Source organism: Muscardinus avellanarius, assembly GCF_963383645.1.
Source record: "Muscardinus avellanarius genome assembly, chromosome: 2".
In the NCBI taxonomy this organism is placed as follows: Eukaryota; Metazoa; Chordata; class Mammalia; order Rodentia; family Gliridae; genus Muscardinus; species Muscardinus avellanarius.
In genome coordinates, this window is record NC_137787.1 from 73,793,499 (window position 1) to 73,815,555 (window position 22,057).

The following is a 22,057-nucleotide window of genomic DNA, read 5'->3' on the forward strand; positions in this document are numbered from 1 at the left end:
GCCCTAGGGAGAAAATTTCCTTCCCCTCTTCCAGTTCCTGGTGGTGCCTAGCATCCTTGGCTTGTGGCAGAAAAATCCATTATTTTCCTACATCTTCACATGGTGCTCTTTTCTGCATCTCTCTGTGTCATTTCCTCTGCTTTCAATGAAGCCAGTAGTAGATTTAGAGCCTACCAAACAGGATCTTTGCAGATGTCATCAGATAGATGAACACTATTTCCAAAGAAGACTGAAGGTGGATGTGGGTTTTGAGAGAACATCCTCTATGCAACCTCTAAGAGCATCATAAAAGAAATAAGCAGGAAGATTGAGAACAACTTCTGCAGTTACGTAGAATATACTTGTGGAATTTAAAAATTATATCTACAAATTCTTTGAAACTCTTTCTTCAAGACATGAAGTGTAATTTCCCTTCTCTTGTGCATGAGCTGAACATAGGATTTCCTCACTTCTAACAAATAGAAAAATAGGACATGACCACATGCAATTTTAGAGAGGGTGAACCAAAAGGCATGTTCTCTCCCCACCCCTGAGGGAGTTAGCTTCATGTTGTAAGTACACATAAGTGTCTTAACAGAGAGGCCCTTGTGGCTAAAACAAACAAACCAAAAAAAAAAAAAAATCACAGACAAACAAAAAACCCTGAAGTCTCCTACCAACAACCAAAAGGGAGCTAAGATCTCTCAGCCACACCTGTGTGATAAGCCATCTTGAGTATATTATTTGAGTACAATTTAAACACATACAAGTTCTCAATCACTCTCCTTAACCCAGTGTCAGGATGAACAAAGACACAGTCCTATGAAGTCTGCAAATGACTGCAAACCTGGAAAGCATCCCGACTACAACCACATGACACATCTTGAGCCAGGACCACACAACTAATCAGCTCTCATATTCACAGCACACAGAAACTAGGAGATGATAAAGTGTTGTTTTAAACTGTTGAATTGTCTAGAAATTGTTTTGGCAGCAATAGGAACTAAAAGGACACCTGAAATGCATATTTAACCAATATTTAAACAATGCATATACTTTCCCACTATTCCTTATATCTAAATTGCATTACACTATACCTTAAAAATAATTCTACAGATACAACTATATTTAGAGAAAAATAAACATAAAAGTAAAAAAAAAACAAACCACTCAGGATCTCACTGTTTCAACACACTGCTCCTATTTCTCCCTCTTGTTTTTTAATCCAGCCGAAGCCCACAGCTTTATAAACATATGATAGCTATGTTCTCACTATGTCATAAACATTTTTATCATGTACTTCCGTGGTCATCATAATCATCAATTTTCACTAAATGTAATTAATCACTTAGCTCTTTTACTGCTATTAGAGAACTGAGTCATTTCTAATAGTCTAAGAGCAGGTGTTACAATAAACTTCTTGTGCATAGTTTTTCTACTGTCCTGGGTAGGTGTCTACAAACATGATTAGAGTGTGAAGGGCTGTATTTGGATATATCTTGAAATGTCTTGTTATTTGTTTTCTAAAAGGGCTGTAAGAGCTAAACTTTTTAGAGTGTTGATATATTTATGGTAAATTGAAGCACCCTAAAATGAAAATCCTTAGATGCTGGAGAGGACCTTCTTTAACTTTTGCAACTCTGACCTCAGTTTGGAGAAATTTAACTGTACTCAGAAAGCTGTCCTTCCGATGATGTTACTTTTTCAGCTCTCACATGACTCGGATCAAAGGCCTGAAGGTAAGTCATAGCAGGTACACCTTTCCTACAGTAAGCAATTTACCTGAATTCCCTTTAGAGATGAAGCACCCATATAAAGAAACACTCCATATAGCACTGGCATGGGAATAAACTGTAAAACAACAATTAGAGAAAAGGCATAAATTAGTTTCCAAAATACTGATGTGCTATTTTTCATATACCAAAGGAAAAAAGCATTTTAGAAGCAGTATAGTACTGAATCAAAAATTCTACCTCTAGCACTTTTTATCTGTGTAAACTTAGGTCAGTTACTAAAGATCTCTACGCCTCAAGTTTCTCAATATCTTAAAAGAGTGATATCAGCGTTGTTACAGATAATTAACAGGTCAAAATATATTTCAAAAAACACATGGCATATAATACATGGAAGTATTAACTATTATTGTATCACAATAAATATTATTCTAAGACTGTTGGAATTTTATTAGAATAATATTTGAATTAAAGAGAAGGAGGAAGCTTACATTTAGAAGTTGTTCCTAGATATAGTAGCGTTTGTAAACATGTGGCTTTTTCAAATTGTCTCTTATCAGAATATGTCACGTGGTTACCCTGGACACTCATTGTTGGGGGGGGGTAAGGGGAAGTGGGAGGTAGGAGAGGGCACCAAGCATAGTCTGAATGTATGCCATTTTCAATATGGATCAGTATGATCCATATAAAAATAAAATAAAAAATAGGAAAAAAGAATATCTTATTACCACGCTAGCTCCATAATTACTTCTATAACAAAAAATAATTCTTGCAAACGTACATGTTTCAGTTATTAGATATAAGTAAACTCATATATATTATTAAATAATTCAGTTAGAATTTTTATCTTAGGTTTGAGGCTAGCCTCACCAACTTAGTGAGACTCTCAGCAACTTACCAAAAGCCTGTTTCAAAATGTCTTAAAAAATGTAAAATGGGCTGGGGTTTATAGCTCAAAGTTTGAATGGCCCTAGGTTGAATCTCCAGTACCTCCCCCAAAAGAGCATCTTATAAGTAACTAAAATGAATTTTAATTTTAATGCAATTAGCATGACTTGGGAATATCTGTCCAAACTGACAAAATAATTATTCTTTAATGCTCTTTAAAATGGATTCAATTACTTTATTTATTTATTTATTTATTTGTGGTACTGGGCATGGAACCCAGGGGCATTCTACCTTCAAGCTACACCCCCAGCCCTATTTTTTTATTCTTTATTTTGAAACAGGGTCTCACTGAGTTGCAAGGGGCCTCACTAAGTAGTAGCTGTGGCTGTCCTCGAACTGCAATCTTCCCATTTCCGCCTCCCAAATACTGGATTACAAGCATGAGCCACCACACCCAGCTGATTCAATTATTTTAAATGTGAAAACATAAATATATATATATATATATATATATATATATATATATATATATGCAATGATGACATCCAGGCAAAGTTTTATGGAGCGTTGAAAATATAAAGCTGCACATTTGGTTGTGACAATGTCTGTACTCATGTCTATACCTCTAACTTGGAACAAGTAATATTAATTGGTAACATGTCTGTCCACTAACAAGAAAACTTTAATTTGTGGAGGACCACAGCAAATTCAGTTGACAAGTTAGTAAAAAATGAGTGACATTTTTCCGTAGCTTGATCACCATTTTTTTGTTGTTGTTTTGTTTTGTCTTTTTGGTGGTACTGGGGTTCCTGGAAGCCCTCCTACCTCTGGGCTATACTCCCAGACCTATTTTTATATTTTTATTTGGAAATAGGGTCTCTTAAGCCAGCGCGGCTGGCTTCCCTGTGCGATCCTCCTGTCTCCGCCCTGCCAAGCGCGGGGATTACAAGCGTGCCCCACCACGCCCCGCGCTTGGTCACCATTTTAAAATTATAATAGTTCAGACATCAAATTATACTTTGCCATTGCAAAGTTTTATATATTTTTCTAATCTATAAGACATCATTTCCTTCCTCCTTAGGTTAAAAAGAATCATTTAGAAAATGACACAGAAATTCATCACCTGCCATACAATATTATAACTTAGATTAGAATGAAATTTTTAAATATGTATATTCTGCTTCCTTTGAAATTCATAAGAGAAGATTTTCTTACCTTCAGAATACTGGTCATAAAGACGGATGAACCCATAAGAATAAAAATCATAAGCCCAGTAACCCTTTGTTCTCGAATGCCGAGAAATTTGGGTTGTTCTCCTGGAGCTGAGCATTCTGATTCCAGTTTCAGGCTGTTGACATGGGTGATGGAGAGGACAGTGGCAGCCACGAACCACGGAAGCCCCATGATGGAGCACACCCCAAGCATGACGGCCACCATTAACAGATCCAAATGGTACCCACAGCCTTTCTGTTAAGGAACAGGAAGAAAGAAAAGGGACGGTGTCAGTAACACCGCTAAGGCCGCCTGGCTGTGGGTAGAATCCACTTCCTAACAATGCCCCAGAGGCCCTTCTAGTGGATCTTGGGAAATGAACTCACAACATTAGGATTCCAGTTGCCCTCTTTTGTTTTGATAGGTAGCTTTTCACTGAGAAAAATAATATCTTAATATCACAGAGCCTAACTTTCCTTACTTATCCTCATTTTTATCACACTCTTGTTCTCATTTGTGTCCCTTTGAGTACTAGAATAATTCGGCCTCTCCTTAATATGAATATTGTATTATCTATCTCCTCTGGAATTTTATTCTGATATCACTAACCTCCCCTTCTGTAATTCTACTCCATGATCACTAACGCCAGGTGCTGCAAAAGTAAATGCAAGTGAGGAAAGCAGGTGCGGTGGAGGGAGGACGCTGTGTTCTCAACAGGTGATTAGGGCAAGTCTCTAAAGAAAGAACTCAGAGACCCACATAGGGAGGAGCACTACTCCCCTTTCCCACCAAGCCCAGGAGAGAATGCAAGTGTAAAAATCTCCGAGGTAAGTCGGGCGTGGTGGCGCACGCTTGTAATCCCCGCGCTTGGGAGGCAGAGACAGGAGGATCGCGCAGGTTCGAAGCCAGCCGCGCGCCCTGGCTTAGGAGACCCTGTTTCCAAATAAAAATATAAAAATAGGTCTGGGAGTGTAGCTCGGAGGTAGAAGGGCTTCCAGGAACCCCAGTACCACCAAAAAAAAAAAAAAAAAAATGCTCCGAGGTAGCAAGAGGCTTGATTTAGTTAGTGTCCTAATTCTTTTTATTTATTTATACTAGGGATGGAATCGGGGCATTCTACCTCCAAGCTACACACACCCTCAGCCCTATTTTTTTAATTCTTTATTTTGAAACAGGGTCTCGCTGAGTTGCAAAGGGCCTCACTAAGTAGCTGAGGCTGTTGGAGAACAGTGATCCTCCTGTCTCCGCCTCCCAAGTACTGGGATTACAAGCGGGTGCCGCCACTCCCAGCTCTTTTTAATTTTTTAAAAGTACCACTTCATGAGAGGTGGCATAATGAAGTCGTTAAGAGCATAGTTTCCAGCAAGAGAGAAACTGGAAAATAAAAGGGACTCGAGGTAAATGTGGAATAGTGAAAGGGGAGTTAGGGAGGAAGACCAGAAGGGAACAAAGGAGACTGATGAAGGAAACAGTTCAAATAGTGCTGAATACATACATGACGTTATCAACTCCAATCTCAATAATACGTATGGGGAGGGCTAGGGAGTGGAGAACTCTCTAGGTGCTGTGTGCATGAATAGTTCTATCACTCTGAAACTCATTGCTATGTATAATTACAATGGACCAATGAAAGTATGTGTATTTTTTTAAAAAAAAAGAATATAGGTTCTGGAGACAAACTCTTTGGCGTGAAATGTTGTCTCAACCAATGACCTTGGGCAGATCCCTTTAACCTCCTGTGCCATCTATCTGAAAAATGATAATAAAAGGCACCTCATTTGGTGGCTGTGAGAATTAAATTATTTGGTTTTAGCTGGTCATGGTGTCACACACTTATAATCCCAGTACTTGGGGGGCTGAGACAGGAGGACCACAAGTTTGAGGCCAGCCTTGGCAACTCAGTGAAGCCCTAAACAACATAGTGAGACCATGTTTCAAGATAAAAAGTAGGGCTGGGGATACAGCTCAAAGGTGGAATGCTCTCTGAGTTCAGTCCCCAGGTGCCCCCCACACACAAATTACTTAGTTTTATAAATTGCTTAGAATAGTAAGTCCTCAACAAATTTGGTACAATTATATTCTAGCAGTTAATATGCTTTTCTTCTGTACTCATTTTAAGGGTCCTCAATAAAATTGTATGTTCATTAAAAACAAATAATTTACCATATGATTCCTCAGAATTTCCCATTGTTTTTAGCAAATCACTAATACATAAGAAGTAATCAATAGAAGTTACCTATTGACTATTTAAAGGAAATATAAATATACATAATTGAAACAATAGTTATAATTGTAAAATAAATATAACAAATACAGTATATTTGTTATATTTGAGCCAAAATGACCAATTCTTCTATAAGAATATTTTGTAGAAGTTTTATGAAACAATAATCACAATATAGAAACTCACAGGGCCTAAAGTAACTCCAAAGCTCAGAAAATGAAACCAATAACTAATAAATGGGGTGACATCAAATTGAAAAGCTCTATGCAGCAAAGAAAACAAAATAATCAAGAATCTGAAGAAAGAGCCCACAGAATGGGAGAAAAGCTTTGCCGGCTACTCCTCTGACAAAAAAAAAAAAAAACTAATATCTAGAATATACAAAGAACTCAGAAAACCTAACATGAAAAATAATAACCCAATAAAAAATGGGCAACCAAGGTGAGTAAACACTTCTCAAAACAAGAAATCCAAATGGCCAATTAGTAGATGGAAAAAAAGGTTCAACATCATTAGCGCTCAGGAAAATACAAATCAAACTACACTGAGATTCCATCTAACTCCGGGTAGAATGACAAACATCAAGAATATAAACAATCATAAATGCTGGTGAGAATGTGGAAATAGGAGCTCTTATACACTTTTGGCGAAATTGTAAATTAGTACAGTCACTCTGGAGATCAGTGTGGATGTTCTACAAAAGACTAGGAATGGAACCACCATATGACCCAGCTGTAACACCCCTGGAATCTTTCCAAAGGAATTAAAGTCAGAATATTATAGTGATATATGCACATCCATATTCATAGCAGCATACATAGTTCACGAGAGCCAAGTTATGAAACCAATCTAGGTATCCATCAATAGATAAATAAAGAAAATGTGGGATTAATACACAATAAAGTTTTACTCAGGCATAGAGAACAAATTATATCATTTGCAAGAAAATGGATGCAACCACAGATTATTATGCTACAAGAGATCAGCCAGTCTCAGAAAGTCAAGGGTCGTACACTTTCTCTCATACATGGAAGTTAAAGAGAAAATAGGAAACATAAGGGACTTTATATAAATGAGGAAAGAGACCAGTAGAATAGTGGAAAGGACTTGGGGGAGGGAAGTGGGAAGGGGAAAAGGGAGACATGATGAAAGAAACAGTTCAAATAATGCTATGCTGATATGTGAAGTTATTAAATAAGGGACAGGGCAGGGTGCAGAAGAAAATACACCAAATCTATGTCTATATATGTTTTATCACTTTGAACTTTGCTATGATGTATAATAATAATAATGCACTAATAAAGCATAAGAAGTATGAATTATACTGAACATTTATTGTGGCATTGCTTTTCTGTATTTTGTTATATCAATTGTTTTTTGTTAAGAAAAAGATTGTGTGTGTGTGCGTGCATGTGTGCGTTTGTGTGTGTGTGTGTATGTGTGTGTGTGTGTGTGTGTGTGTGTGTGTATGTGGTGCTGGTGGTGATAGGGACTGAAACCAGGGGGTCTCATGCATGCTACGTAAGTGCTGTACCACAGAGCCACATCCCAAGCCCTCAGAAAAATATTCTTAACATCACTTGTGTAGTTGGGCATGATAGCTTGTAATTCCAGTACTTTAGAGGCTGATACAGGAAGATCACAGCTTCACCATTGGTTTCAGAAACTTAGTGAGGCCCTCCACAACTTAGTGAGACCCTGTTTCAAAATTTAAAAAATATATATATATATATAATAGGGTTTAGGTATAGTTTGGAGGTAGAATGCCCCTGGGCTAGGGATGTAGCTCATAGGCAGAATGCCCCTGAATTCAATCCCTGATGCCACAAAAAAATAAAATAAGAATAAAAACTGGGAGAGATCTACCTAAGGACTTTTTCTTCTGTTACCAATTCAATGACACGTTTTCTTGAGTTAGCTGATATGTAGGGAAATAGTACAGAGCACTATAATGTCAAAACTCTATCGCCCTGATGGATATGACTCTGGAAAGTTTTCTTGGCAAGTAACTCAGGAAAGATTTTCCTTGAGAGAGCTGGGAAGTGGGAAGAGAATCATCCTAGTCTTAACGTAACCCAAAAGGCACAGGAAGAGGCTTCACTGATGCAAATGTTTTGAAAGATGGGGTCTCATAGCATAGAACTCAAATTTGATCCCTTTAAAGGAGGCCCTAAGCAGTTCTAAGAGTGTTCTGTCCCAGGAATGCTGGAATGAGAATGGCACAACAGAGTAAGGACCTAACTCTGAAGGGTGCGTGCGCCCCTGGAGCTTGTTGCAGACTGTGGTACTGCTAAGAGGGCTTGAAGGATGTCAGAGGCACTGGTGGCCATGAAGTAAGTACCAAAGGAAGGCAGAAGACAGGAGGCCTCGAGAGTCAGGCTTGTCCCTCAACTTTCTCAGGACCCGTGTTCACCACAATTTAATAATATGAGGAAGGGCTTTTGCATGACAGTGATTTTCTATAGCTCGCATTAAGTGCTTTTATAAAGTATGATGACATGTAAACAGTGGGATTCTGGATTTGGGGAAGTGTAAAAGATAATTCTGTCAGAGGGAATATTTTTGCTTTAAAGTTTAGAAAATTAGTTTTGTTAGGTACAAATATATGATAAAAACAAAAATACACCCCCACACACACACAAACACACAATTCTACTGCACAACAGGAGCATTCTGATTTAATGCAAACCAAGGGAAATCAAGCAGTTCTGGCACTTTCACTAATTAATCAGCATCCTTCTTGCCTTTCATTAGAAGTGCTTTGAAAAACTTGGTCTTTGTAACCATATTATTAGCTGATAGGCGTGCCAGCCAAAGGGAAGTATCCCTTTGTCAGAGAGAGAACTCTGCACCTTCTAACATATTTCTGTGAATTTTTCTCAAATAAAGACAGAACTGAAGCTTTTATTCTCACACTCGTCCATGAATCACGGAAGATGGACATATGGGAGGAAAAGGGAGCATAGCAACAGGTGATGCTACACCAGACCCCACTAAAACCAACATGCAGCAAGACAAGAGGCCAGCCAAGAGGACCATCTGATACCCAGATGCCACTGCTGAAAAAATTCATTTCAAAGCTTGGCAGCAATTTCCTGCATCTGTCAAGTTAACCACATAAAAGACTATAGATTGACATGAAGAACCAGGCTGACAAAGAGGGCAAAAAAGAACATATCAAATGCCATAATCATCAAGAGAATATGGTGCCAAATGAATGTTGCAAATGCATTCATTTGCTCAAGTGATCTGGGATTGTATTGCTGTTTATTAAAAATGATGTCAAGAGAAGCCTGAACTGTCTACAGAAACATGCAGAAAAAGCCCATAGTTGTCTCTTAATGGAAACTTTCTTTTCTGCAAGATAATGTCTTTCTTTCCACTTTCAGATAGTACGCTTACAAAGAAGAAAACAAGCTGTTATTTTTAATGCTTTTTAAAGGGATTCTGTTAACCTATGCCTTTCCCACTTCTCTAAGGAAGCAACAAACAAACAAGCCAGTGCTGGAAAGAGTATGGCACTATGTGTGTATAACATGGACGATATTTCTATCTTCAGATTTTTAAATTTTCCACTTTTTTCACTCTTGACCCAAAGGATCAGGAGATGCGATCAGCTGGAGTTTTGCTAATGTTATGATGAGCAATCCTCAGATTGTAGTAGGTCACTTAGCCAGTGAGGTGGGCTTGGTCTATGCAGCTCAATGCAGTATTAATGTGTATATATAGCAAAATTACTGAAATGATTTTTTTTAAACATTTATATTCACATGGGAGCATTGTCTAAAAGAAAACTAACTGCTAGTTCTAGCAGTAAAGGTAAAAAAAAAGTGAAAAAATCTAAAATTTGTTTGGGAGAAATGAATGAAATTCATGCTGGGGTAACTTGAATAAATGATATAGACTTAGATACATGGCATGAAGTCTACAAGGTAATTGATACAGAATCTAGAAGATTTGATTCATTAAATGATTTTAGGGAATATTCCAACCAAAACAAAAATAGATTTTCAAGTGAGAAAAGAAAATGAGGAAAAGCTGAAATGTGGTTAACTTGTGGTCTGGGGGTATATTCAAGAAACATCTTTTCGTGAAAATGTGGTTCAAGCCAAAGACAAGAGACTTCACAAACATTTCAGTGAAGCAACAGGCATAGAACAAACTGTTCTGTGTAAATAATGTTCTGAGAGGTGATATTTTTTGTTGTCGTTAACTAGAAAATCGGCACCAGCAGACCACACTGCAGTGGAGTTTATAGGAGACAAGGGCTATAGAGCAAAACAAATATTTAATGTGGTTTAAAGTATGTCTTTGCTGGACGAAACTTGCTTTGAAAATACCCACATATAAGAAGGAGGATGGAGGACTCAGACTCCAGATGACCAAGAGCAGCCTGAGCCCTCTACAGGTGGCCACGCAGACAAGTTAATAATGAAGCCATATTTGTTTGATTGTTCACCAGGTCCAGGGTGAGTAAGCAGCAAAAAATATGAAGCTTTTGACTCTATTTATATAATAGAAAAGGCTTAGTTATGAGGTCTCAGTTTACTTCAGTGACACAAATATTATATTTAGTTCTGCATCTCATCCTACAAATCCTGTCCTTGCGAGGACCACTCAAAGAATGCATTACTATATCTTAGTAATTCTGCACTATATGTAAGAATGGAAATTAGTGTGTCAATGCGGAGCTTTGGTAAGCCTGTGAATATCAAGGGCCTACTACACACTTAGGAAGAAGAAGGAGCAAGAACCAGGGCTATGTGAGTGACTCATAGGGGATCTGGAAAGGTCAAGGGTAGAGAATGGCCCATGAGGTAATATCACCCTCAGAAAATCTCCATTCACTTCCACTTTGTTTTAATAGGATTCAAATACTGCCTGAATTTGTTTCACTGATAACCTATACACAGGATAATTTTAAAGCTAAATTACTGGGATTTCAGCCTTATTATAAGAACTAAAATAATCTTCTATTGAAAAGTAAACAATGCCTATATGGCTTTCTAAAATAGTAGTGCTTTAGTTCATTTCAAAACGTAGCATATAATTAAAATAGGTCATCAAAAACAATGATACAGATTTATGTTATTGATGTGGGATGATCTCCATGATAATTTTTATTTTATATATTTTTTTGTGATACTGGGGAAGGAAACTGAATTACACCCCACTCCTATTGTTTATTCTTTTTTTTTTTTTTTTTTTTTTTTTTTTAGTACTGAGAACAGAACCCAGGGGCTTTGTACTTCCAAGTGACACCCCGGGCCCTATTTTTTAATCTTTTTAAAATTTTTTTTTAAAACAGGATCTCTCTGAGTTGCGAAGGGCCTCACAAAGTAGCTGAGGCTGTCTGCGAACTGCAATCCTCCTTTCTCTGCCTCCCAGTTCTGGGATTACAAGCATGTGCCACCACCCCTGGTTTATTCTTTATTTTGAAACAGGCTCTCACTGAGTTGCAAAAGACCTCACTAAGTAGCTGAGGCTATCTCCGAACCAAGAGCCTCCTGTCTCAGCTTCCCAAATGCTGGGATTATAAGTGTGTGCCACCATGCCTGGCTCATGATAATGTTCCTATAGGGAAAAAAAAAAGCAGCATATGTAGCATGAAAATATATGCTTAGGGCTAGAGATGTGGCTCAGTGGTAGAGAACAGGCTTAGTCCTAGGTTTGATTCCCAGTCTAGGAAGGAAGGAAATATATACTTAGATACATATCAAAATGTGAGCAATGTTATCTCTTATGTAATGTGATTATAGCATTTTTTACCTTTGTTCTTTAACTTTTATATTATCTGATTTTTACTTTTGTTTTATTTATTTTTCTTTGGGTGTGTAGGACTGTGGGTTGTAGATTGAATCCAGGGACATTCTACTTCTAAGCTACACTCCCAGCCCTATTTTTTTATCCTTTATTTTGAAACAGGGTTACATGAAGTTGCAGAGGGCCTCACAAAGTAACTGAGACTGACCACAGTCCTCCTGTCTCATGATCCTCCTGTCTCAGGCACCCAAGTACTGGTATTACAAGCATGCACCACCACAACCAGTTTATTATCTGATTTTTAAACCAAAACTGTATTTTACTGTATAATTGTAAAAAATAAAGATGTTTTCAATAGGGAAAAATAAACACGTGAGTAGAATAAAATTTCTTCCTACATCTTAAATAATTGCAAGGTAACACAATATTCAAAATAATGTGCTTAAACTTAGTACACAGATCTATTTAACTATTAACAATACATTTAACTTAAATAATAAATTTATTATTTAATATTGATAATAATTTTGTGTTGATATTGCTTTTATGGGATAATGATATTTTAAATGAATATTTTATTATTTGTATCAAATAATAAGATTACTAAACCAACTCATCTAGATTTATGAGAGTCAATTATTAATATTTTTTGCAAGTCTGGGGATGGAACCCAGGGGCATCTGACCTTCAAGCTACACCCCCTGCCCTATTTTTTATTCTTTATTTTGAAACAGGGTCTCACTGAGCTGCAGAGGGCCTCACTGAGTAGCTGAGGTTGTCTGTGAACCACGGTCCTCTCGAATGCTAAGATTATAAGTGTGCACCACCATGCCCGGCTTAATTTAAAAAGATCTTCTTGCAAAGAAATGAAGTATGACTTTCTCCTTTCCTACTTGTATGCATTTATATCTTTTTCTTGCATAATTACTCTGGCTAAAACTCCTAGTGCTATGCTGAGCAAGAATGATGAGTATAGACACCCTTGTCTTTTTTTTAATCTCAAAGGAAATATTTTCAGTTTTTTGCCATTCAGCATAATTTAGGCTTTATGTTTGTCATATGTAGCCTTTATTATTGTTGAGAAATGATTCTTCTAAATATGTCAAGGCTTTTATTAGTCTGAATTTTATCAAGTGCTTTTTCTGAATCTTTTGAGATCAATTGATATATATTAATTAAAAATACAAATTAAAAATGAAAACTTAGTGACAGCCTGTTTCAAAAAAAATAAAAGAGGGCTGGGGGTGTAGCTCAGAATAGAATGCCCCTGTATTCAATCCCCAGTACCTCAAAAAAAAAAAAAGGAAAAGAAAGAAGGAATTGAGGTAAAGTGGGAAGAAAGAAAGAAGGATGGAAGGAAGGAAGGAAGGAAGGAAGGAAGGAAGGAAGGAAGGAAGGAAAATTTCCTATCAGTCAATGTCTTATCGATATCTTGAAATAGCCATGATAGAAATAGTCACACTATGGAAATTAGATAACATAAATTGGTGTCTCTCTCTTTTAACATAGAAATATGGTTGTTGATCTGGTTGTTAAATTCAACCAACATTGTTCCTAAGACTTTATATTTTTTAAATATGTCCTTAATAATTAAACATTTTATTTAAAAACATCAATTAATTAAATATAATCCTACTTTAAAACTGAGCTTAAGTTACTTTTTATAAGAAAATGAAAAAGGCTTTTTAAGATACACATTCAAACATATCTATATACAAAATTTCTTCTTAATAAGATTTATTACAAATAATTGTTCTTCCTTATATCTATCTCATTATTATATCCATCAAATGGTTTAGAGATGTTTTTAAACATTTTATAGGTGGAGGCTGGGTATGGTGAACACCTGTAATCTCAGTACTTGAAAGGCTGATACAAGAAGATCAAAAGTTCCAGTCCAGCCTCAACAACTTAAAGAGACCCTCAGCAACTTAGTGAAACCCTGTTTCAAAGTAAAAAATAAAACAGGACTTGAAGTGTCGATCAGGGTGAAATGCCCCTGCATTCCATCTCCAGTACAATAATAAAAAACATTATTGGTGGAGTGGTGCATACCCAAGTCCTGTCCTGTGTGTATGTATTTCTTCTTCTTCTTCTTCTTCTTCTTCTTCTTCTTCTTCTTCTTCTTCTTCTTCTTCTTCTTCTTCTTCTTCTTCCTCTTCCTCTTCCTCTTCCTCCTCCTCCTCCTCCTCCTCCTCCTCCTCCCCTTCCCCTTCCCCTTCCCCTTCCTTTTCTCCTTCTCCTTCTCCTTCTCCTTCTCCTTCTCCTTCTTCTTTCTCTCTCTCTCTCTCTCTCTCTCTCTCTCTCTCTCTCTCTCTCTGTGACTAGGAATTGATTAGGGATATCCTACCCCTGAGCTGTACCCCTAGGCCTATTCTATTTTTTATTTTGAAAAAAAGTCTCATTAAGTTTCAAATGGCCTCACTAAATTGCTGAGGCTGGACCCAAACCTGCAATTCTTCTGTCTCAGCCTCCCAAGTACTGGGTTACAAGCATGTCCACCATTTCCAGCTGTACATGTGTGTTTGTATCACTTTGAGACTCACTATGATGTATAATTGCAATGTACCAATAAAAGTGTTAAAATTTTTATTGGTGCATTGTAATTATATATTATACAGATGTTTAAATTATTCTAATGTATTTATAAAATCCTATAGGGTATAATTTTTATTGCTCTGACAAAGATTTCCCCTCCAGAGTTTTAAGTATATGAAAATAACTGGCAGTCTCTCCATGACACTAGCACAAAGCAAAGATGTACATGTTCCATTTCTACAAGATTTGATTCTGATTATTTGTAACCATTCAGCGATGTCAATGATTTTATTTAACATAGTCCTATAAATAACAGTGTTCACTAATAAAACTGAAAAAAATTTCATACCAGTGAAAAACGTTGTATATTCACAGTCACAAAATGGCAGGATCAGAACAAAATAATTTCAGGTAGATTTTTATTTAGCTATTCTCTTTATAAAAACAGCTATCAAATTTTGCAATAAAATCAAATATGTCTATTACAAACTATAACATTTATGGCTGGGCTTTGTTTTTAAAGATATTATGAATAGAATGACAATTTGAAAATGAGAAATGTCATTTGTTTTAATAGTGAATACAACGCACTAAACATACTTAAGGTCAAATATAGGAATCAAGGTATCCCATATGTGAGGCCAGTGGATAAAGCTATATTTCACTAAAATTCTCATTTTATTTAAATATGTTAAATGCCCTAAAATTAGAACTTTGACCAGGTTTTTATTGTAAGCCCTCAGTATAAGTTCTCAGACTTTAGAACTTAGCCAATTGCCACAATTTTTCATATTATTCTGAGTGTTTTATAAAGCAATAAAAATATGCAACCAAAATATTAGTTTAATATTTCACTGTAAAACAAACATCCACTGAACATCTCTTGCTATCAGTTAAATCAGAATTATTTACGTTAAAATGGCTGTTAAAACATACCTTTAGCTTATGCTCTTTTCTATTGATGATGACAGCTGTAATCTGTTGATCCATAAAAATTAGAATAGTACAAAGCAAAGCCGGAATAATAGCAGCTATTATTGTCCACCATGGATTGGGACCTAAAGGTGTAACAAACCAGCCACGATCATCTCTGGTGGGCTGAGAAAAATAAACAATGTTCATGTTAGCAGCTGGATTAATGAGTATTTGATCAAAGTAAGTCCTACAGATCCTACCAGAAAATCTCTAATTATGAGCTAACAAGCTGAGTGGGCTCTAATTAATAATAATGATACTCACGAAGCATTTAAAGATGGCAGGCAACATTCTAAGTGGCTCAAATTTTTAACTCATTTTTTTATTTACAACACTCTAAGGATGACACAGATAAGAAGATTAAGACACATAGATAGCAATCTAATAAACTGCTCAAGGTCCCAAAGCTAAAGCAATAGAGATGGAATTTGAACTCAGATTAGATCAATTATCTATGTTCCCAGTCAATACCTATAAAATTAATATTTATCATTTACAATTAGCAACTTGATTTATATTTACAAATACAATACTAACCACTGAGATACAAAGACAATCATCCCCACTATTTATTTCCATTCAGAATTTATCTCCAGTCAGAATTCTCATTCAGTTTAGAATCATAAACAGACATCAATAGCATAGTTCAGTACTAGTCACATCAGAGACTCAGGTTAGGGCTCAAAGCAGGATTGATGCCTGAGATGAGTCCCAAAATAATTCATCCTGACAATCTAGGGAGGTGTCCTCAGCCCTGTTTTATAGATGAGAAAGTAGGATAATTGGCTTACTATTGTATACCTCCTTAGTAATATGGTCAGTATTCCATTCCAGAGCTACTTCACTCTGTTTTCAAGCTCTGTTCCCTTTGCAATTCTTTCTCAAGATAACACATTTCCTCTAGTTTTAAATACTACCTCATCTTTAAGGAGCGTTGCACTATATATATATAGGTATTCCAACTAAGGTAGGTGATAGGAAATCTTTTCAAGCAAACCCTGAATGTTCTATGATTCTGTGATTCTTACTTTTCTAATACTACAAGACCAAAATTTTAGTCACACTGTGTGCATTTATTTACTGCTCAATTAATGTATATATTTATATTGTTTGAAAATCCCAAGTCTTAACGTTATGGACATCACTTACTGAAGATTCAACTGAGAGAGTTGGAGAAATAGATGTTAAGTGCTATGATCAACTCACCTTGAAAACGCTGGGTACTTGTAGTTTTGGAGAAGGGATTCCAATGGCATAGTCAATTAAAACCATACACAGAATCGTAAGAAAGACAGCAAAGTCACTCACTATGGATCGAACCTAAAATTAATAAAAAACTTGTCACTTGAAGGAGTTATAAACACCAAGGAATACTCATGAACATAATATAAAGTCATACTTTATAAATGCTTTATGATATAATATCATATTTTATGCATACTATAATGTTACCATTAGCTCTACTAGAACCTGAATATATATTTATGTATTTCTGTCGCTCTGATGAGCACGCACTCAACCCTTTCCAGAATGCAGTGTCATAGAGTAGTTATAATGGTGGTTATTCTGTTTTCAATAGTTATTTAAAACTTAAGTTTGCCGGGCGTGGTGGCACATGTTTGTAATCCCAGCGCTTGGGAGGCAGAGACAGGAGGATCATGCAGGTTCAAAGCCAGCAGCTTTGCTGGCTTAAGAGACCCTGTTTCCAAATAAAAAAAGTATAAAAATAGGTCTGGGAGTGTAGCCCAGAGGTAGAAGGGTTTCCAGGAACCCCAGTACCACCAAAAAACAAACAAGCAAACAAACAAACAAAACTTAAGTTTATCAGGAACCCAGGCATGTAAAATTTGGAACACAAAGTAAGGTTGCATGGACAGAATGTGGCTGAATTTTAGGTCTCTCTTTCACATTGGTAACATTTTAATATGATTAATCTAAAATATCACAAAATGCTATATTTAAATTGAAGAGGCATGGTTTAGTTTATCTGAGATACAAGTATGGTAGTTGGTAATGTACACAACAGAGAAGTCAAATTTAAAATGACTCAATTTAAAATGTATTCTATATAAGTCAGTTTTTCAAACCATTTCTCAATTTTAAAACCATTTTTGAGCGAATATCCTTATACAGTTATCGACCAGATCTGATTTCAATTGAGATACCTTTAACCAAATTCATAAAAAACTTAAGATTATTGTTTCAACTCATAAATATAATTTTGTATTAATCAGATAATGCTTTGGAAACCAATTTTCCACCTTAGGGAAGAAGGAGGTGATCAAAATGGAGTCCTCTCTGGAAAGAACTTTTCTGAAAACATTCCTTGAGAGCGGCATTTTTATCAGAACCTTTAGCTCAACCCTAAAAAGCTCATCTCCTTGTTTCTTCTTTCTTTTTTTCCCCCTTTTTGGCGAAATCATACATTATAGGTGTTACTTTGCAGTGTTAAATATTGAACTAAACTGTTTCTCTGTTTACTTTCCTTTCCAAATATGCAGATGCAAACATGGTGGGTTAGGGGGAGGGACTGGCACTTAAAAAAAAAAAAAAAAAACGAAAAAGAGAATAGCGTTCCAATGAGTCTTTCAGGGGCTTTCCCAATTAGAGCACATAACAGTGGTTCCTGAGGTATCTGTCAGGTTGGAATAGTTCCCACTGTTCACTGGGCAAGAAAGTGACAATCAGTAAAGCAGTGTGTGTGCTTCGAATTAAAAAAAAAAAAATGAAAGCTGAAAAGTAGAAGCTGATGCTTGGGGTTTGCTGCTAGGAGGGAAGCTAAGGGACCTGCGCCCTCGGGGTACCTGTATCAGAAAACCCTGCATCACCACCCTCACCAGCCCATCTTCCACCTGGCAGGCCCCTCACTCCAAAGCTTTTCCGTGGCTCCTTGCATTCTAACGGTTGCTCTTTCTTTGTCCTGAAGCATGTAGTAACAGGCTGCACGTTCGTTTACATTTAGATCAGGAGAACTGGAGCCTCAGTACCTTGGTTGGAAAATATCGGCTGGTCTTGAACTGCTTCAGAGTGGCAGACATTGTAACCGTGGAAAAGAACAGGATCACCGACCAAAACAGAACATCTGGGACATAGGGGTGACCATGGCCACAGGCTCGTCCAATGTATTCTCCATGCAGCGACTTGCACTCCTGCCAGGGGAGTAAAACATGCAGCTAGTGAGGAAAATCTGCATGATTTCCTTTCAGAAGAGGGCTGATCTTCTGATTAATTGCAATTGCAATGCCGAAGCTCTCACAGAAGCTATCGCATATGCTTTCTGAATTCTTTTTAAAGACGGAATGAGGAATATCAAAGACATCCTAGGTAATATTCAAACATAAACCGCTTCTAAATTTGTATCCTCATATATTAAATCTAAATCTATAAGCTAATTGATTTACCAATCAATATGTCTTAAACCTAGTATCTACTAGGCTCTTAACACTAGATTTATTAAAAATAGGATATATTTGGTAGTGTATGGTTACTGACATCAGACACAATAGGAAAGTATTTAAACACCTCACTTTAACTAATATGCACAACAGCCTGGTAAAAATAGACAGATGCGATTGCTTGTATTTTATTATCTCAGGACAATGAGGCATCGACTGAGCAATTTTCTGTGGGCTCCCCACTGCTGGCTGGCAGTGGAATTGGGATACAAGCATGACTCCCCATCCATGGGCTTTTTTTTTTTTTTCTCCCTAGTATTATATAATTCCCTGAAGAATCATTCATTTTTAATTACTGCCTTAGCCAGGAGGTGGCAGCAAAGTCCAAAAATTTTCTCCAAGAAAAAGCATTTTGAACACAAAATATTTTGAAAGGAAAAAATTGTTTTAAAACCATTTGGTTTCTCTTGTTTTATTTTAAAATAATGTAACTAGTCTATCTCTTTTTCATTTCAAAAGTAAAGAGAAAATAATGGATTAAATGATCCCATGACCTTACTAGTCCTTGAGGCATTCTGGCCCTGAACGTAAATTGAAATGTGCAAAGGCACAGAGAGATCCTAAAGGAAAATATGAACTGGTAGATTGATTACAAACATAGAGTCTGCCCAGCCCAATGCATCAGTCCTCAAACCATGGTGTCCTTGTATAGCAGAAAACAAATGTCTTCAAAAGATTCCAGAATAAATCACAAGTAACTGTGCTGTCATCTGAAAATAAATGACCAGTAAAATCTACTGGGGGAAGCTTGACAGAGCCTAAGATTCTTGAGAAATATGGCAAGAACATCTTAAAACTGTCTGCAAGAACCTGTACCCTATTCTAATCTAACTGCACATACCTTTTTTGCTAGCTAAATTCTAATTATCCATGTTAAGCTAGAACAGAACACAATAACTTGGCTAATTGAAGGAATACAGAAAACCCTCTAGGCCTTAATTATATCTTTAATTTTTCTTCTCTAAAAGCTATGTAAAATATGTACAGTAGCAAAAAAAAAATGAGGCTTCTTGTTTTCAAGGTATTGTTTTGCTCCTGTCCAAAAATGCTAGAGAGTGTTTACTGAGCAGTGTATTGGGTATTCCGAATGGAGTTAAAAGTTCCATTATGGACACGTTCTCTATTGATTTCGTAAGCATATCAGTCTTTCTGCAGATATAAAACTCTTCTAAGTATTCCCTAAATTTGGCTGGCTTTTATCCTCAATTCTTAAAAACAGAGATGCACTTCAAAGGTCATTTTAGTGTTTTATAATCTATAATAAATTGTAAAAGCCCTGTCGCAGTTATTTCAATTAAAACAAACTTGAAATGTAATTGTTTTCTTGCTTTTAAAGTGACAGGATATTAATTTAAAACAATGAAAATTGTGACCTACTAAATCAACATTTATTTTCAGCATTATAACTAATTGTACTCCCAACACACACACACACACACACACACACACACACACACACATACACATACAACACACATACATGTACATGCATAAGTATGTGTATGCATGTGGGTACGTACACACAAACACAGAGAACAAATTCTAAAATTTAGAAGTGAAAATCAAATCCAAATCCTGCTCTCTCCTTTCGAGTCTAACATATGGTTTCACTTACAATGGGTACTCAAAAAATGCTTGTTGACAAACCAATTTCTACTAATTACCCTTCAAACACATTCTAAGTTTCAAGAATTCTATAAGTTGGCAAAAAATAAGTTTGATAAAATAAGAAATTAAAGTTGGCATAAATGCCCTGCCCCTTACATAAATACAAACTAAACATGTAATTCAGGCACCAAAACAATTCATAACCAATTGCTAGTTAATTGCTTCTGAATATTTTAAACCTTGCTTAGGAATTCCTTAAAATGACTAATTTTGAAATATCACTGGTATATATCCATATATGCTATATAACATATTTGAATATATTTTATATATCATATAAAATATAAATGCATATTTAAAATATATATCATTTTCATTATATATAAATATATAAACAATATATATAATAGGTATATACACACACACACACATATATATAATATATATATATATATATATAGTATTCTAGCTTGCTATAAAATATAGGCTTTAAATATTTGAGATGGAAGTATTTTTCAAAACAATTATCAGGATTTATCAAATATTTTAAATATTATGAGTTTAGCAGTTTGGGAGAATCAAAGAAAGCCCTTTGATTTTTTGCCTTTACTTAGTTATCAAGGTGTAGATTATGATTCATGAGCTATATAATAACTTAGTAAAAAAATACAGGACCTGCCAAATGAATCATATGTAAATGGAATGTTCTATCATTATTTTTACAGAAATAGCTATAATAAATATTGTAATAGCACCTAATTAATAAAGTACTTTTGATGATAATTATACTATTGGAAAAAAGAATCACAAATTTTAATAATATTTATAGACTTAAAAATTATAGGACTTTTTCCCTATACTATTCTTTTCAATGATAAAGGCTATTTCTGGTGAAGATTAGCAATTATTCACTGCAAAACTGCTTTTAACTAATGAAAAACAATATGAAAAATGTTGCCACAATGTTAGCACCCAGTGGAAAACTTTAAAAAATATAAGAAAAAAAAACAAGTGTTATATTTGCTTTGATTGCAAAATATTTTTCACCATCACCCACTTAACCTCAAAACTTCTAGTATAAGAAGTTAACTCATGGCTACCCAGATCAACTGTGCTGTAAATCGATCTTGTAGAAGACTATTACTGTCTTTGCTAATATGCAGCATAAATTTTATTATTTAGGGTTAAATTATTCAGAGCATAAAAAACACACAGAATAAATTATCATGCTAAATAACAGAAATTGGATTATTTGGATTTTCTTATTGAAGGGAACATCAAGATAAGGGACACAGCCAGGAGCAGTTTAGATATACAGTTTACAAAAGGGGAATATAGATGGAACTCCTACTGCTGAATAGATTCACCATGTTCTCATGTCTAAATTTTAAGTAACTGAATCATTTTTTCATGTTCAGCTCATCAATTATTTTATCGGTCAATATAAATAGCTCTCTGCATGGAGGCGGCCTGGCCATATGATTTTTCTAGAGAAAAATAGGAGGGAAAGAATAAAAATGAGCAATAACAGAAGAAGACAAGAAAAGGTGAAGTTTTATTCTAGAGAAAATAATGAGGGTAAGAAAAAAGATAGTAAAATATAGGTCAAGAAGAATTTTTAAAAAGGATAAACGAATTGATTTTGATTGTGAAAAAATCATATTTAGTGCTTTAGGAAACAG

The 22,057-nt window shown here is 35.7% G+C and overlaps 1 protein-coding gene across 7 annotated transcripts in view; it reads right to left on the minus strand.

The window, feature by feature from the left end:
* The window catches only part of SLC4A10 (solute carrier family 4 member 10), a gene marked incomplete at both ends in the record, with an annotated part of 320,758 nt that overhangs the window by 22,243 nt on the left and 276,458 nt on the right, over positions 1 to 22,057 (minus strand). For all 7 annotated transcript variants that reach the window (XM_080689857.1, XM_080689854.1, XM_080689856.1 and 4 more), the window contains 5 exons: positions 1,762 to 1,830; positions 3,816 to 4,067; positions 15,274 to 15,435; positions 16,519 to 16,632; positions 18,300 to 18,461. In XM_080689857.1, coding sequence (XP_080545983.1) covers positions 1,762 to 1,830; positions 3,816 to 4,067; positions 15,274 to 15,435; positions 16,519 to 16,632; positions 18,300 to 18,461 — 759 coding nt within the window. The remainder of the gene's footprint in view (positions 1 to 1,761; positions 1,831 to 3,815; positions 4,068 to 15,273; positions 15,436 to 16,518; positions 16,633 to 18,299; positions 18,462 to 22,057) is intronic.